At 37.5% G+C, this 18,532-nt stretch overlaps 3 protein-coding genes across 5 annotated transcripts in view; 1 reads left to right on the forward strand and 2 right to left on the reverse strand.

The window, feature by feature from the left end:
• Positions 1-202: 202 nt before the first annotated feature.
• On the reverse strand, positions 203-2,260 carry pigc (phosphatidylinositol glycan anchor biosynthesis, class C). The gene is made up of 3 exons (XM_020918883.2): positions 2,165-2,260; positions 1,222-1,452; positions 203-1,137 (listed from the first exon to the last, which is right to left on the reverse strand). The coding sequence occupies exons 2-3, from the start codon at positions 1,447-1,449 to the stop codon at positions 481-483; spliced, it is 885 nt and encodes a 294-aa protein (XP_020774542.1). The 5' UTR covers positions 1,450-1,452; positions 2,165-2,260; the 3' UTR covers positions 203-480.
• Positions 2,261-2,898: 638 nt separating this feature from the next.
• tmed5 (transmembrane p24 trafficking protein 5) lies at positions 2,899-6,628 on the reverse strand. Its single transcript, XM_020918890.2, has 4 exons — positions 6,294-6,628; positions 5,733-5,830; positions 5,474-5,654; positions 2,899-4,424 (listed from the first exon to the last, which is right to left on the reverse strand). Exons 1-4 carry the CDS (start codon positions 6,480-6,482, stop codon positions 4,206-4,208), a joined length of 687 nt encoding a protein of 228 aa, XP_020774549.1. The 5' UTR covers positions 6,483-6,628; the 3' UTR covers positions 2,899-4,205.
• An 841-nt stretch (positions 6,629-7,469) lies between these two features.
• The window catches only part of suco (SUN domain containing ossification factor), a 31,741-nt gene continuing 20,678 nt past the window's right edge, over positions 7,470-18,532 (forward strand). For all 3 annotated transcript variants that reach the window (XM_055164507.1, XM_055164508.1, XM_055164509.1), the window contains exon 1: positions 7,470-7,724. In XM_055164507.1, coding sequence (XP_055020482.1) covers positions 7,672-7,724 — 53 coding nt within the window. In that variant the 5' untranslated portion in view covers positions 7,470-7,671. The remainder of the gene's footprint in view (positions 7,725-18,532) is intronic.

Raw genomic sequence — 18,532 nt, forward strand, 5'->3', positions numbered from 1 at the left:
AACAAGTAAAGGTACGACCCTAAACTATTATGTATGGTTAATTTCAACGCTTCCAGAGCTTCTCCAACCAACTTACTTAACAAAAACATAGCGATTGTTTGTTATAAATCTAAAATAACAGTAGGCTTGAATTAATGTCAGCAGCAGTTTCTGCTAATAACTAATATTGTTGCTAACTCAAGAAATTAAACAAATGTAAACCTTGAATTACATGGTTTATTATGATTTAAGATCATTACAGCTGAACAGCACAAATCATTGGTTAATATTTGGTTTATTTGGTTAGGTTCATGTGAGATAAAGTATGCTACTGTACAATGCCATCTCACATTCAAAAATACTTGTGTGTACTGTACCTGTGCACATCACACCAGCAGCTTAAAAAGATACTACCAATTTTAGTACTGTAGTATGTGACATCTGGTGTGACGATTACATTTATGCAAGTCAGATTAAAAGGCAGTGTGCCATCTTATTCCATCACTGAGCAAACTGTCGTATATCTTCATGGATTTCAGCTTCATCCCATGGTCCAGAAATATTGTCCTTTTGCTGCTGTAGTCTGATAAGCAGAATAGGGCAGAGTAGTGTCACACTTAATAAGGCCATGGCCAGAAGCACTGCTCCAAAACAGGACTGTGATCCCAACCCTGCTACTCCTGCTATACACACTCCAATGGAGACCACAGTGAAGTGATGAGGAGTCCTCTCCCTCATCTTCTGTAACAAACAGGGCCACAGGGCAAACACCAGGAGAGCACAGTTTAGCATGGCAAAAGTATGCAGAGCACCAGGCAGCCTGGAGGCCAAACACACAGAGGCAAACAGAGCAGCATTGAGAGAGAGGCTGCCTGGAGGAGAGGGCTGGGTGTAAGGAAATGACATCAGGTGGGCCAGTAGCATCATTGCAGACATGGCATAGACTGTATCTGTGCTTACGGACTCTGTCAGTGTCTTCAGCACAGGAGAGAAACCAAAAGTGAAAGACAAGAAAATAGTGGCACTTTGTAAATTTGCCAGATGTGTCCGTGGTTTGCAGTCCAACTCTTGTTTAGTGCTTAAAACCTGATGAAGTCCATACCCCAGCAGTGCTATCAGAAGGCTGGTCCACAAGAGTGTCTCGGGGGGCAGTAAACCCTAGTTAAACAAGAGTAAACAGGTACAGCATAAAATAAAATACTTTTTTTAAAGTCACACAGTTACAGCCCCAGTTTAAGTTACCTGCTCCATGTAGAGCCATAGTGTTATAAAAATGGCAACACAAGACAGCTGCTGTCCCACAATGCCTGCTTCTTTCACCACAGCCCAGTAGTGGTACTGATGCAGGCCCTCATTGCGGCGAAGCTCCTCCAGAAAGCGCTGATCCACATAGTTATCAGGGAATGGCTGACGCTCCCAGAGCACCTTTCTCCAGGGCACAGAGGGGCCTGCTTCACTGTCAGGACCCATCCCCTGTAAGCAGAACACAATCTGATTATTACCCTGAAAGTGAAGGTTTGGTCATTATTCAGATTAGCAGGTGATGGCAGCTCAGTTGGTGTGTGCTGGAGTGTTTGTCCACTGATCTGAAGGTTGGTGGTTCGAATCTCGACATTAACATCAATGATACAGCGGTCAGATTCACCGATCCACAGGTTGCTGGTTTGCTTCCAGTTCCCACAGATGAATGCTGTCATTGTGTCCTTGGGCAAGACACTTAATCAACCTCACCCCCATTGTCTGTGTACACTGGTGTGTGAACGTGTGAGTGGTTCCTTGATGTAAAGTGCTTTGAGTGACCTGAAGGTGGAAAAGCACTATATAAAACCACCAATCACAGTGACCATTTACCATTTAGACGATACATACAGAATACATAAAGAAAATAGGAAAATATGTGAAAGATGAATTCAAAGACAACCATTAGATCACCTAACCCGTTTCTGTCCTGTAATTATTATGTTGTATCCATTGCTCCAGTACACTTGTTTATAGGCCCACCTACTGTAGTATCAACTCATTTTGAGCGTAAATCATAGGCTACACTTGTAGGCTAATGGCTGTTGCAGAACCGGTTTTCTAAACATTGTTCCCATTTCTTTGAAAACACAGAGAAACTCTCATACTTTTTACACACAGTGATGTCATTGCTTGACAAACCATTAAAATAGAGCATTTAACTTACTTGGGAGGGACGTTTCGCTCCTTGTCGATGCGAATCAAATCAGATGTTGTCACTTACGCTTCATAACATGATACCGGAAGTAAATTCCTGTTGCAGTGAGCGTTGAGCATCCACGTTACATAGTCCATAGCACCCTCTGTCGGTACACTTCGATACAGTATTTAACATTTAAAATACATTGTTAAAAGAAAAAAAAAATAAGATGAATATATGTATGGAATCATTTATATGCATTTTCTTCACTCTTATGCTTCATTACTATCCCGTTTTTACCAGGTGATGTTACTTAATATAAGCTCCCCCTTCACTCATCCAAGGCCAGTGATCAGATAGAAGACCAAAGGGTACTTGGACTTGTTCTTTTTATTTACTTTGTGGAGTAATGTGGAGTGAATGTATTCATGTATTTTTTCTATTTGTAGAAGCATTCCAATGCAAATAGGACCATGTGTTATAAATGATTACAAATGTTTTTCATCATCTTGTCGTGTAGTGAACCAGTAAGGATATCAAATATCTAAGTGAACATAAAATCCTCCAAATCCCCTGTGGAAAAATGTTGTGCTCAATCTTAAGATCACCTTGCCTCCGTCCGCTGTGCTTCAGAGTACCTCCGTCTACCTCTTACTTGCATGAGTGTCTGATCATCAAGTCACTTTCAATTCAAACCAAAAATGGCCCTGCGTCACAGGCAAGTACACAAATTAATAATTCAAAAACACACAGAGGAAAAATTATTTCTTAAAATCATTTAATTTACACACTTTACTGTTAACTGAACATGAACAGAATAAATATGTGGTCAGTCTTTCTCCTTCGTGAATAGCGTGACCTCATAAAAGACATGTACATAAAAGTAACAGAAAATCTGTAAAAGCCCTGCATAGGGTTTTATGAAAACAATAAATGAGGTTCTTGATTAAACAGGCATAAGCAAATATACTTTACCAATGACAGAACCACTGGGTAATTGTTTTAGAAATCAAAGCCTTTAAATAGTACATGCACAAACTCATTATGTCATTTTAACAGAGAAAATGCTCAGAAGGATGACAGTAAGAATCCCTCCACCTGGAGGATCAAACCGGATACCCAGTAAACGTCAATAAAAAACAGTAACTATGACACCAAGAAATTGTAGTCTGATATTTCAAAGTGTCAAAAAACCCAAAACAACTTCTGTGAATTAAAAGGTGTTGTTTACTGCAAGGAGTATACCCAAGTTTATATTCAAAGACAAACTTGATGTTGTTCGATGGCATTGTAGGCAGTGCAAAGACCATTTAGTTTGATAATGGCACAATAAAAACCCACTTAAATTTAAAAATAAAATCAGACAAGGCAATGAATGGCCTGTGCATATAATTAAACTGAACAGTGCACATATATAACAGTGGTAATGACCTTCCAGGTTTCCATACGATAGAAATAGCATGTTGTCACCAGAGAGTATGGCAGACATCTTCACATAGTAGGTGCTTGTAACCAGACCCTTGTCAGCAACCATGAGAGTTCTCAGCAGCAAAGTCCACTCAAGTTTAGCCAAGAAATTTCGAGCAATCGCCATTACATGATTCTGTGATGTTTCCATTTATTTTCATTTATGTTCATGGTCCTTAGGCTGCTGCAGGTGGCAAAATGGCTCAAAATAGGACACTGTTTTCACTTCATGAATACTATGGTCCTAATGGACATGAAGCTACTCCAAATGCAACCCTGAAGGCATCTTCATAAAATATAAAACATTTATATTAAAAATATTTGAGAACCAGACAGCACACTGGCATAGACCAACTCTGCTATAGAAATATTTGGCCAGCAGTTAATTAATTGAAAATAATATAACAGACTTCTTGTCACCTTTACCAATTGTATGGAAATATATCAAAAATGCCAATACAAATTGCAGTCCCTAATCATTTTCTTCAGTAAGCCAAGTAATTTGGGGGAAATGTGAAATTTATTTGTGCATTTTTTTTCAACCTTGACAAGATAAATATATTAGAAGCAAACTATGTTTTTGAAATCTAATAAGAAAATGTTATGTGCGAATTTTTCTTTTATCTTCAAAGAGTGAGCGCACAAGGTACACTTGAACCGCCGATACAATTACCATTACAATGAGATTGGTTATAGACCAAAAATTCACTCTATCAAAATTACTTTCCTGAAGGTTCCTGTCCCGAGCCTCAAATGCTCTCAGCACAGTCTGAATATGAACACTTTTGGACAGCCGAGCCTTCACATTGTTGATTGTGTCCTGGAATGGAAAAGTAAGGATATGAATGAAACAAGCTATAAATAATCATTTTTTTCCTTATAAAAAATAAAAAAGTATGGCTTTCAAAATGTATTTCATGAACATGAACAAGACAGACTTCTGACTAGCGGTTAACACCAAAAGTAGTCTGTAGACATATATTTAACAGCCCCAAGATGATAAAATACTATTTTGAAATTATTCAATGTTGTTTCTAATTGCTCAGCAGCCCTTGTTTTATGTTATGAATACTATTGCTTGTGTACAAAATAAGAACAACATCCTTCACAGCTGGGGACTGCATTTCCTGAATTTAAGGCAGCTTGCCAAATGGACCTCTGACCCAAAATAAGGCCATTTGTGAAAGGGTAGCTCAGACCACCATAGAGGAAACAAAAGAGGACTTGATAACATAACAACAATTGTGTCACAATACAATACAATATAGTGTTTATTTATAGGACACACTTGACAATGTGGTATTGGAAATATGTAATGATACGACTACCATGCTGTCTGATACAGTAGTCTGTGATCCATAATAAAAGATATCAGCTCATTAACCAACTTAAATTGTGCATTTTCAGCTGTATTTTAGTTGAAATCGAGATTCAGTAATTTCGAATTGACAATGATCAACTAGACTTTTTAAATCAAGGGGCCGACCGCCAATCCTCTGTGATTTAGAGCAAAGAAGGAAGGAAGAAATGTGACTATTGTCAAATTGTAATTATCCACTCTGTATTGTTATCATGAAATTATTTAAAATTAATACAACTGAATCAATCAATCAGGGAAAAAATTGTGATTACATTTTTGTCATATTGCCTAGCTCTAGCTCCTACCCCCAGAGACTGCAGATAAAAGTGCCATACGTCACATGATTATGCATTAAGTGCATAATATTATGTTTCACGGAAATCAATATATCACAGAGCTTTATACTGATATAACCATGCATCTTTAAACCTTTATGTTGAATATAAAATGGGTAATTTGTTGAAATAAACATGCTTTTACAAACATAAATCTACAAAAGCAAATCTCACCATGATGTCCTCTAGCTTCATGTCAAGCATGTCTGTCCCATGAACGTACTCCTTCCAGTCATCTGGGTCTTCATCTGCGTCCATGTTGTCAAGGATCAGCTCAAAGAAGATGACCTTCTCAGACACTGAGCTGAATGTGTTGTCAAAGCAGAACATGTAGTCTCCATCCTCTGTCTCAACTCTAGTGAAACATCATATAACAGGATGATCTTAATGTAAAAACATACAACAAGGCACACCTAGCATCAGCCTCACTTACGTGTGTACTCCATCCGATTTGCGGTAATCATTGAACAACACATGACCTGTAGGTGAAGCAATGTAGAAATCCACATCCAGACCTGCCCCATCCAGTACCTGAGAGAAGTGGGGAAACAAGTTGGTGTAGTCAATCCTGTATTTTGTTGTTATTAATATATCTTCTAGTCTTTATCACAGTACATGTTACATCTTAAACATATACTGTATAGACAGTCTATTCTATATACAGTCTAGTATGATAGCGTATCTTTCTATTATTATTATTGTTATTTCTTGACCAAAAAAAAGTGTAAGTGAGTTGAAGAGATACAAGAGGCATTCATTATTCTCCACAATATAACTCACCTAACTGGTTCCCTATTGACATGCACTTCAGCTTCAGTTCTAATATTACAACCAGAAGTTAATATTCCTGTGATTATATCAGACCGCAGTTTAGATTTCAGGTAGAGTTGCCAATGTCGACGTAAAGATAGCACACTATTTGAACTGAATTTGAACCCTTAAAATGTTGAAGTTTATCAACCTTCAATTATGTGAAGGAGGAGCTATTGATCACCTGGTATTCAATCTCCAGCGAGGCATCTTTTTTCATGGTCTGGAAGAAACACTCTTTTCGACCAGGAGGAAGAGTGAACGTGAAATCACTGTCCATTGACTGCGAGAAAGCAGCAAACACCGCAAACTTCTCCAAGACTAACGCCAACAGTACGAGTAAAACGTGAAAGACCCCCCTTGTTATCTCCATTGTAGGTCTTTATGAACAAAAGTGCATAAAAGTCCTAAAATAATTCAAAAGCGAACCAACAAAATACACAGATCTCAAAACTGGACAAACTTCTGGATCCTAAAATGTTCTCACATTGAACTACTACAGTGACGACCGACAGATGGGACCCCGCCTGTCTAAAATTAGTGATAATAAGAAAAGCTTGCTGCGATTAAATAGTTGTATTTATTAAGTAAAATGTTAATAATATTACTGAGGTTATTGCAATGAATTAAATATAAGTTCATTGTTAATGGGCAGGCAGTTTAAAAGCACCTTTTTCTAAATGCATCATGGGAGATGTAGTTCAGGTTATTGTGGTTATTGCACGTTATTTTAATAGATCCACGTTATTACCATGAGAAGTAAATAGACACAGAAAAGGTAAGCCGAAGAAGGCTTCCTTTTACTATATATGAGAAAAATCTTTTTACAGATAAAACTTCATACTTGGATACAAAAGTAGATAATAAAAATATTATTACTGATTGTTATTGACACTACAATAATATAAGAGCGAGCCATATTTAAGTATTTAAACAAATCATCTATAATTTGTTTACTATATAAAGGGAATATAATTTTAGTTTTTAGTGTCCCTGGCAAAAGGTACACAGTGTTCTTGTCATTCATAGATTCTCTCACTTTTCTCATGAGTACTCCACTCGATTGGGCTTTAAATTGTATACTTCGACAAAGCATTTTTCCAACGTACATACAATTTCGCAACCATCTCTAAGTATTGCATTTTTTTATGGATTTACTTATCACAAAAGGCTGACGCGTCTCGCTCGACCGCGACCAACTCATCTCTGACATCAGGGGGCGGGAGTTTGTCGAAGCCCCGAAGGTGAAGTCTCCTCCAATTGGCTAAGTCATCTAAAAACTCTTATCTGATTGGTCAGATGTGAGCGGGGGTTGAACTTTACAGAAGCGAGTCGCCCGTGAACAGCAGAAGCACCAACGCAGCAGGAAGAAGCGCACAGCTGACCCGTACAATGAACACGGGAACGTTTAAGTGTGTGTTTTAGCCACAAAAAGAAGAATCACCCGTATTTGTAACTGATTCACAGCTAAGCTAACTAAAATACTGTACTGGTGATTTGTGACGGGGTGAAAACAAGAAAAACACCCAAAGAGCGAGGATGTTGGTCCCCGCGGGAAGATAATGAAGAGGCTGCGTGTTGTGCTGGTGTGCCTCATTGTAGCTCTCCTGTGCTGGTAAGACTGGCATCTCCTTTATGGTTTTCATTTTCGCATGATTACTCGTGATCTGTCACGCCCGTTGTAGCAGTAAAGAGAAGTTTTAATTGCGTTTTCAGATCACACCAATGTATACACGTTCATCCCCTAATCAATATTCACCAATGAGTAGCATGCTAGAGCTAACATTTTTTTCACATCCATAATGGATAATACTTGTGTTGAGTTGTTAGTTTCGTTAAAGGTACGTCATAAGTCGGATGTATTGATTTCTCGTACTGTGAAAACATGAATGGGTAAAAGAACCCACCCATTGGATGGTCAATAATTGAATAAGATAACCAGCTGTTATGTAGCAGGCAGCTAAACACATAAGAGTGGGTGTGTGGTAGAAAATAAAATGCAATTGCCAATATCAGAGTATTGACTGCACATACACACACAAGCTGAGCTTTTTAGTGGTCCGTTTACTTAATTTATGAGTAATCCTGTGTTGGGGACACAAAACATTTTATGAAGAAAGAGAGAGAGAGAGAGATGTTCTAATTAAAAATTTGCAACCAATATTGCTGTTGTGGACTGCAGCTTTTCACTTTGTCTTTTCTAAAATATAAAATGATTTTTAAATACACTTTTAATCAACAAGGTATTATTGACTTGCATTGCTTTCATTTAGAGATGTTCAAGTGTGCAAATTTGTAATAATTGTGGTACTTTTCTTATCTTTGTAGTAATATTTGGTTTTGTAATGTTTTCTTCTTATCTTTTATCTTGTTAAGTGTTATCTGAAGCATTCATCAATATTTAAAATGGCTTCTAACGTTGTAGGAGCTCTGTATTTTTGCATTTTAAACCACTGTGTAGGTGAAGTGGCCTTTGCTCCATGGTAACGGCTGCAAAGGGGATTACTGTGTTTGTGGCATTTAAAACCTTGGCGCACCTTTTCACTTTTTCACAAACGACGTAATGACCATGCGGGAACACGCACTGCTGAGTTTGTTACAAATGCAAACCCATTCTCACTACCTTGTGCCAACTCTTCAATGTCCCAGTGGCAATTGATATGAGATGAGAACAATTTTAAGCAGTGTTATACCATACATTTCAGTTTATTAATCATGTTGCAGTTGGTTTTGCTTACATGCAGGGACATGCTATTGTCATCTGGGTAATATTTAAATTATCTTTATTAATTTAATAGTTTTGCTTGTCATTACCAGATTCATTACCAGATCCTGTTGGTGTTATGCTACCACTTCACTTGAGGAGCCTGAATAACATTTTGAAGTACAATATATTGCTAGAGAGGAGTATCCCAGTAAACGATAATATTGAAACTACTTTATGCAACTTACACAATAAAAGTAAACTGTAATCCCAGTAAGCATTTTAAATACATAATTAAAAGTCCTGAGCTGCAACAAATAAATAATAGAATAAACTGATAATTAGCCTTAGAAGTTGGTGCTCTACAGCTTAAATGATACTCTACTACATAAAAATGGTAAAATTCTTCCTACTATTGTAGCAAAAACGTACACAAAATAAATATTGAGTTGATTTAGTAATTATAGTGACAGGTCTACATGTTGGGGCGACAGTAGCTCAGTGGTTAGAGTAGACCCCTAACCCGAAAGATGGAGAATCGATTCCCGCTCAGTCCAAGTTCTGTCATTGTGTCTTTAGGCAAGACACCTCTAAAGCCTAGTATCAAAGTGTGTGCATGAATGATTGGGGATAGTTGGAGGGGCCGATGTTAGATTGGCAGCCTCTCAGTCCTTTGTGGGACTTTGGCAAGCCTGCACAATATTCCTAACTTCAACCTCACAAGCTGTTTTGAAGAAGATAAAGCCAAAACTAAATGCCACAAGAAATTAATGCCATCAAGATATTAAAATTTCAAACTCAATTTTGATATAGACTTGTGGAATAGACTTGATACTCAATACTGATTCCTATACCATGATGATAATACACTCTTACTTTAGACAATAGAATGTGATTTTCAACATTAAATAATAGTACTTTCTTTTATATTATCATAGTGCCATATCTGTGTGATTGCTCAGTTGTCGAGGCAGGCTCCGTAGTAGTCCATGGGCGTATACTAGTCTATGTGGTCTTATACTTGTTCTGATACAGCTCAAGATCAAGAAGATTTTCAGGAAAGGTTCATTTCCACTCTGTGAATTTGACTTTTTTAGCATCGATAGCTGGTCAAATGTGTATCTAGTTTCTATACTAGTTCCAGTATCTGATTTTCAATACTTTTGACAATACGTTTAGCAAGTCTATAAGAGCTTAACTACTATTTTTTTGTTTTGGTAGAACATTTTCATCCAAAGCTTTCAAAAAAAGCTTCTCACATGGAAGATATTTTGCAATATCTTTTGACCTGAAAAGTTTGAGTATTACATGGGATCTTCAGAAGAACTTAACCAACCTTTACAGGAAATGTCCTGCGCTGTGTCCTCATGTTTTTGTTTCTTGTCCTATTAGTTTGATACTCAAGCTTAGTATTATTATACCACACGATTAGCATAAGATTTATGTTGCCCATGGACCTACCAGAGCTTTTGTATTAAAATCCATTATCTTGCAAACCGTCTTCAGACAGCATTAGCCCAGTGATATGTTTGTTCGTATGCAGGTTACTTTGAGCTACCCACTGCTGCCCGCTGAGTCAGATATTTTCACCTCTCATTCATCTTTATTTAATTAAAGGATGATGACGTGAATAGACCCGCTTTAGGCTGCTGTGGTATTTTTGGTCTTTGTGTAAGGAGTTGTTTTCTTTTGGGAACATTGCTTTCTGCTTTGTTCGGACAAGTTCAAGGTAATTTCGTCATTGGACTGTATTGCAAATCATTAGGCTAGCTGTCAAACAGTTATCCTTTACATTCTGCTAATATACTAGTTACTATAGGGTCCAAGGGGGGCACATGCTCTTAAAGAACTATGTGTCCAGCCCATGTCGTAAAAGTTCCCTTTATGTTGGACTTGAGTTACATAAGAACATCCTCCTTGTTGTTTCCTTGTACGCATCAGTTTTCACTGGCCTTATTAACACTCTGCTTGTAACTATCCCGGGCACTCTCTTTGGCACCTGTACCCAGCATTTAAAGATGTTGACAGCTCTAGACCCAGCTAATATCAGTTTTACTAATGTGACAAGAGTTTGTTCAGGCTTCTTGGTAGTACAGTGGCTGTCCTAACAAGATTGTATATTTTATTCATCCACTTACCGCCTCTTTAATGACATCTGTTAAATTTTCAAGTTTAAACATCATGTCCATTGCAATTGCTTATGTGTGGGCTCATATTATTGCCATTTTAGAAATATTCATATCATTTTGATTTTGCTTGTCATTACCAGATTCTGTTTGCGTCATGCCCCCCCTTCAGTGGAAGAGTTGTGCTGTGTAGCTGGTGTGCAGGAATCTTGATTTCCTAAGTCATCCCTCTTGGAAAATGGGCACAAAATTCTCAATCTCCTAACCACACCGAAGATAAAACCAAAACTAAATGTGATAAGAGATTACATAACTACTAAGTTGGGATATGTGATATTGACAAATGTTTTTGCAGTCTATCAGAAGTGTGATAACATTTGCCTATAAATGCCCTGGCTGAGGTTCATGATCACACAAATGTGAAATGACTCCTCTGTGAAAGACTTTTTCTTTTTTTTTTCAGCTTCAGATAGCTTTCTTATAGACAATACTCTCATATTCTAGTTTTATATATCTTCAAAACAACAGTGTCCATATTACATAGTGTCCATATTACTCATATTAACATCTAAAACATTTATTCATTCTGGTTCTTAAGTTTTCCATCAGGACTGCTGAATGCTCCTTATGTGCTGTCTTGCTTTTTGATCAGACCTGCGTCACTGGTTGTTTTTCCATGCATTAGCTGTGCGCTGAGCTGGTGCACTCTCCACGGTGCACCTTGGGGTGAACACATACTGTATAGGTGCACCCACCTCTCACCCAGTGCCAGCTGTCGTGGGTTCCATCGTGTCCCTTCTGTGCATTGATAAGTGGCTATAGAAATGGATGAATGATTTACAGATGTCTTTACCTTCTTTATATTTACTTTTACATTGACGTGCCTACAGCACAACCCAGTATAAAGGTCGTACGTGTGGGAGCACACGTGGTCATGTCCAGTACAGTAGAAAAGTATTCTGAACTGGAATGGTTTTTAAACAGTGGTCTGGTCTCAGCTATGTTTTTCAAATTTGTTTACTTACACACATCTTCACACACACTGTCTGAATAAAGATGATTTTTTGACCTTGTAAAAATGTGAGCAGTCATTCAGTAAATTAACTCATTACATCTTGACTTTACATTAATCTGGTAAAAAGGATACAAAAAAATGAACTCTTACTAGAAAAAAAATGTTCAATTCATTCATTCCATTTTCTCTGATCGATTGACCAAACATGACTTCCATCATCTGATCCTGCAGTTTGATCTTCTGAGGGGCATCACTTTTTTTGTTTTTGAGCAGTTTAAATAAATGCTGTGTTCAGTCTCTGAACGAGTATCGGTTCATATCTGGTATCAGCAGGTTCAGAATCAATGCATCTTTAGTCTTGAGTTTTCCGTGAACTGAGAATTGACCAAAAAAAAAAAATTTCTACCCACTGCACACGGACAAAATGCTAAACAAACTCTGATATCTCACCTAGTCACTGTGTTGTCTTTCTGCTTGGATAACAGTTTAATATGCTGTTCTTTTCAATAAAGTCACACAGATGGAGACCAAAGACAATTAAATGAATGAAATATAACTGATATTGAGTCCACCCTCTCATATGAAGCAGTTATATCCCAACTTGAACTCTGCCTACAGCTGTTTAACATGATTTAAATTCCTGAGCGTTGCCATGTGTAAGGATTGATTCAGATCTGGTTCCTCTTTGATTTTACATGTTTTAACTGATAGTGATGACTTAAGCTTGGGCAGCCCTTACAATGCTTTCCTGTGAAAGTGTATGACAGTTGAATGGTGTCCAGATCGCCTAAGGAACTGTGATGACAGGTGATTGTCATTGGCGTTATTAATTTAGGTGTGGACCTGTGTCGGTTGATATCAGTTGTTTTTTTTTACTTTTGTTATTCAATTTTAGCTTTCAAGTGATTCCAAGTATTGCCTTGTCCATCAAATAATCGACTAAAAAGGGGGTGCGGCATTATACTCTCAAAAATTAAAGAACTTTCCACATCTTTGTAAGTAAAAAGACTGATTTAACTAAAACTAGTAAACAGTCCATTCGTTCTTCTTTCCACCTTTGTGCATAATTCTTTTAATAATTCTAATAAAATAATTTGTTGTCTAATAAAAACAGGGTTGACTTTGGCACCATCAACTGATTAATTGACTAAATTACAAAATGACAGTCCTCCTTCCTATTTACTGGACTGGACTTTCTGGAGTAATGGCAAATGTTAGCTGATCCAAAAGTAGCTTGTGTTGCTCAGGCTGCACAGAAAGGCACTATTTTGCTTTCCTGAAAATGGTGCTCCCCTCCCCCTCTGCTGCTCTGCTCCAGCTTTTGCAGACACTCTCAGTCTTACTCTTGGTTCTTGCTTTATGTGAATAACTGGTCTACAGGCTATATAAATCCCCCTGCTTTCTCTTTGTAATATAACTTTTAACTTATTAGTAAAAGGACAGCCGTTCATGTTTTTAAATGTATGCGCCCGGGCAATGTACAGGAGCTTGTTGATAGCTGATACAGACATCCTAAAGAACATTGTGTACTGTTGCTACATAGACTTGCTTATTAGACATATTAGCCATAAACCACTCTAATGACATTACAAACTACACTCTTTAACAGATATAATGTTCTACATAAAAGTAAAAGAATGACACATTTGGATTTTATAACTAGTATTTTTATAATATATTCATTTTTATGTGACAAAATTCCAGCTCTTTTTCATCTCAGATTGTCTTTAGCATTAGCTTGCTGGTTGGGGCAGATCACTGTTTACACTGGAGCGCCTATAGTAAATGTAAATGTTTTACCGCCTTGCAGCACATGGGAACACCGTGTCCTGAAGAGCCGACTGTGATGAGTTTTTTTTTTTTTTTTTTATGTTGCTGACGCGTTCGACCAATGAGGAGTGCACGTGTATTGTAGCATGGACTCCCACTATACCTAGATCAGGGCAACAGAACAGCAGCTAATCCCTAATCAAATGACATTATATCAAGATGGCTGCATCCTTCACCCCCTTTATCTGCCCCATTGTCCTGGCTGCTGTTTATGATGTCATTTACCCAAAGCCAGCTTGATCCCTGTCTGACTCTGGTTGGTAGTACTCTACACAGGCACTACTTGTGGGGTTTATTAGCTTGTTATTAGAATATAGATTTTTGACAATAGACTATCTATAAAACATGTATTGATTAGATACTGGTTTGAGCAGGTGTTTATCAAAATTTAAAGGAACAATGATCATTTTGAATCACTGATGATTAGAGGTGTGCAAAAATATCAAAATATTGATATATTGTATTGTTTAATGTGATGGCGGTATCAATATCATGGGCTGCTGCATCAATATATATTTTTTGATATATTTTACTAAATTATTTTGTTACAGCTCTACAGTATTGTTTGTTTAGAGGGAGGAAACTCTTTTATGTAACACATTTGACATTTTCACTGTGTTGATGAGTAAAATGGGTGTTATTCATATTAACTATGCACAAGAAGTGGTTTAACAAAGACTTTTAGTATCACAGCCATGATTTAGCCTTTATTTTTTATTGAACCATATTGAATCGCTTTGAAATATTGTATCGAATCGAATATCGAGATATGTAACCCATGTATTGAGGCAAGTATCGTATCAGCAACTTCTTAATGATACCCAGCCCTCTTGATGATTAGAAATGACTGAATCTCAAATTTTATTACTGTTCAATTAACAGTTAACACATATCCTTTATCTATGTGTGAAACTACATAGTAATTGAAAAAAATATTTTTTTTTCAGCCTTTTCTTAGTATCAAAATTGAGTTTTTGGCCTATAAGCTTAATTGTGGATACAACAAATGTGGATGAAGAGTGGGGAGAGACATTCATCGTGCTTAGGCCGGACCAGAGCCTACATACTGACCTTAATAATAATTATTATAATTGAAACTTGAAACTGTTTTATTGCTGTTGTCAGTACGACCAAACTATAGCAATAGACATTTTGGAAGCAAAGTTTAGCCAGAGCTCAGGAGGAGTGTATCATTGTATTGTCCCTGTATTATTTACCCTTTAATTTACTGAAATGAGATAGATGCTTCACAATAAAGATTGGTGTGTTTGGTGGTAACGGTTGGAGTAGATGGATATTGTGCCAAGCCAATTATTTAATAAATGAACGCTTTGAAGTCTAGATTGTTGTTATCTTTGAATCATGTTGGTTTCTCCACAGGCACAGCAGTGTTTGTTGGTGACTCAGTTTTTGGAGAGGGACCTGTTTTCAAAGAGAGGCTGTGTTCCTTCAGTGGTATCTGAGAGAAGACCTGCTGTGTACAGAGAGGACTTACACATACGTCACAAGGCTTCATGCCCTAACCGATACATCCTCAAGTGAACAAATAGTGTGTTTAAATATAGTGTCTTTAAATATTTAGAGTTGGTGTGTAATGTTTACACTGACATTTTATGCAGATTTAATTATTCTTTTTCAGAAGAACCAGGATGCACTTTTCCAGGATGTGCATAGCCTGTATTTTTGTCATCTTAGTTGAATTTGGGACAATAATGTGTAGTGTCCTATTGATTACTGATTAGACACAATCCAAACAACATTAATGCAAATCAGTATCCCAACACCTGATAGTATTTCAACAATGCTGTGTTATGGTGTCGTATTTTGTACAGTGGCTGTACACGTAGTTGAGCTACATTAGTTTTACCCCAGTACAGATATATTGTATATAAGCAACTCTTGCAATTGGTATGAAAATTTACCTAAATATAAGTCATACCTCCCTCACCCCATTCTACATATTATTTTTACTAATGTGTCCCCCCCCCCCCCCCCCTTTTTGAACCTTTTTCAGAAAGGAGTTTAATGCAGTAAAGCATAGAACTGATACCGCCTGTTTCAGTATTTCAGTAATATGTTTCCTGAAGTAAGAAATGCACGTCCCCATGACATGGATAACTGGTTTTAGTTTAGTTTTTCACCTAGTTTACATAAGAAGTGAAGGCATACAAGAGTCACCATGTTGAACTTCTTTGAGATGCCTATCAAGCCTTGAGGGGGAGGGAGCGGTGTTTGACAAATGACTTGCATCAGGAACTCTTCAAAACGACATAACAAGCAACATAGTCATGCTTGGGGGCAACTTCTCAAAGAGTTATTAACAGTTTCGTCTTGGTAAACATGCGTTGGTGTGGTGACTTCTGAATCTGTTGATGATATTATGTGTTTGTGCACGTTTGTTTATGGGTTTGTAGACTCAATGAGTTCTGCCCTGAGGATGCACTGGTCCAAAAGATTAGGAGTAACAGAAAGAGCAGAACAAAGGACAGCATTTCAGTTAGATATGTGGCGACATTTCTCACGGCTGTTTCAACACAGGTTGAAGATCAGAAAGAAATAGTAACCGCTAGTGGTGGGCATGATTAATCGATTAATCGATAATTGATCATTAAGAATTTCATCGATTACGGTAATTTTAATCGACAAATCGAATGTAGGTTGCTGTGCGTAGCGTGACCAAACAGGGGTTCCGTATATGTGTCTCTCTGCATCAGAAGGAGCGAGACACAAACAGTCGGTCAGTCTGCAGCGTACCGAAGCATAAATGCATATTTAACGATGATTTGTACAAGAAATTCCACACTTTCCGTTGCGTTAGGGACAAGTGTGAGTCCATGTGCACAGTGAACAAAGCAGCACATATGCTTCGGTGTCCAGTGGGAAAAAGCTTTACCAGGTGAGAGTCGCGCAATGTCGATGACGAGTCTCCACCTCCCTCCCCCCGTACGGTGTCCTGGTTTTGACAAACGCAAATATGGTTACACTAACCTGTATTCCACTGAATCATGTCTTTTAATCCAACAGAAAGAGCTGTAGTTTTATCTTCGCTGAGTTTATGCAAATTAGCGATGCGGTTTTAATGTTTCGTTTCTGTGAGAGTTGCGCAAAACTGAATTAAACACATTATAATGTCAAACGGATTGATGTGGCTCTAGAGTCGTTACGGTTTATATGTCGTAAAGTTGAATTTATTTATGCAGATTAGTAGTACAGATAGTAATAATAATGATGATCATTTTAATATAAAAACGTTAATGATTATTCGATAATCGATCGTTAATTCTTCCGACGATCGATTAAGAAAATTTCATCGAATGCCCATCCTTAGTAACCGCACTAAAATGTAGTAAAGATCAACCGATAGGGATCTTTTTCATGGCCGGTGCCAATACCATATTTTTTTTCCCCAACTTCTGTCATTTAAATTTACTCAACTCACCACAGCCCTTTTTTCTTCTCAAATCTTTAGGAGAGCTGTATAGTCTTTGCAGTTATGTCTTTGCACTTAAGTGTTCAAATAAAGAAAAGAAGTATTTTTATGTAGCAGGTCACACAAAAGAAGTAGCAGCCTGTGCTGGAGATTTAAGGCCGATCACTGATACACTAAAGTTCAAATATTGGTCCAGTTTATATTGGCCAACCAATTTATCGGTTTATCTCTAAAATGGATCTCATTTACCTTTGTCATGTTGTGGTATGAAAGCATCTAGACTTCTGGGTTTGAACCACATTAGCTATTGATACTTTGCAGCTGATGTTATCAACATTCTCTGGAGGTGTGATGCTAACTGTAGGCACTTCTCTGTCTGAATCTCTGCTACTCAAGTGAGATGTTAATCTGAGCCTTATTTTAACACAAGCTAACTCAAGCTAACTAGCATTAGCTAATAGTTTGTTTTAGTTTTCCCAGTAGTCATGCGCACCTTTTTGTTGAAAATCAAACAGGGTTCTCAATGCTTGTATCAGTGCCCTAAAATGTGTTGTTTAAATGTTTACAGAGGGGATATTATGGAAAAAAATATTTTGTGCTTTCTACCATGAGCTTTCCGCATTCATCTCCCTCATCTAAAATATGCCAAAGGAGGTTTTAGATGTCATATTTAGATGTCCTCCATGAGTGTCCCGGGCCCTGTTCAAATCCTCACAGATAGCTGTGAGATTCTGTGCAATGCTCAGCCCACATGCCCACTTCACCAATGCTCCCACACGACAATTCTCCATGAATATACAAACGCATGACACAAAGCTGTACACAACAACTTCACAAACCTGATGCGATATGCAGTAGTTTCATTTGTGGTGTGCAAGCTGACTGTGTTGTGATAGTGCTATGAAAGTGGAGTGACTTGGAGCAAAGGGTGGGGAAATTCAAACTTGTAAAACTTCACATGTAGTTTTTCTCAAATATAGCATTTTCAAAACAATAAAAGGTAACTTTGTGATCAAAATGTTTTGTCTTAGCATTTAAGATTTCATAGAAGTACAATACTCCCTCTTTAAATCTATTTTGGAGGTTTTTTTTATTTATTTTTTTAATATATTTTTTTTTTAGTTTTCAGGTGATCTACAAACTCTTTGACATTGGTGTTTGATAATGTGTGCAGTATATCACCATGGTAACTGCTCAACATTCTGTCATAGACATACAGGCAGAACACCCCTGGGATAATGACACTGCAAAGTATCAATAAGCAGTTGATGAGTCACATTTAGTAGTTGGTGATTTAGTCTTTGTTGTGTCACTCACC

This window comes from Boleophthalmus pectinirostris, unplaced genomic scaffold, assembly GCF_026225935.1.
Source record: "Boleophthalmus pectinirostris isolate CB_2022bp ecotype Guang Dong unplaced genomic scaffold, ASM2622593v1 HiC_scaffold_7, whole genome shotgun sequence".
In the NCBI taxonomy this organism is placed as follows: Eukaryota; Metazoa; Chordata; class Actinopteri; order Gobiiformes; family Gobiidae; genus Boleophthalmus; species Boleophthalmus pectinirostris.

Bases quoted from the DNA above. Each gene is read 5' to 3' on its own strand.
- pigc (XM_020918883.2), bottom strand. From the start codon at position 1,449: ATGGGTCCTGACAGTGAAGCAGGCCCCTCTGTGCCCTGGAGAAAGGTG. The intron at 1,138-1,221 runs GTAACTTAAACT...TTGTTTAACTAG, and splicing joins TATGGCTCTACATGGAGCAG to GGTTTACTGCCCCCCGAGAC.
- tmed5 (XM_020918890.2), bottom strand. From the start codon at position 6,482: ATGGAGATAACAAGGGGGGTCTTTCACGTTTTACTCGTACTGTTGGCG. The intron at 5,831-6,293 runs GTGATCAATAGC...CACTTCTCTCAG, and splicing joins CGCTGGAGATTGAATACCAG to GTACTGGATGGGGCAGGTCT. The intron at 4,425-5,473 runs GTGAGATTTGCT...TTTCCATTCCAG, and splicing joins TGAAGCTAGAGGACATCATG to GACACAATCAACAATGTGAA.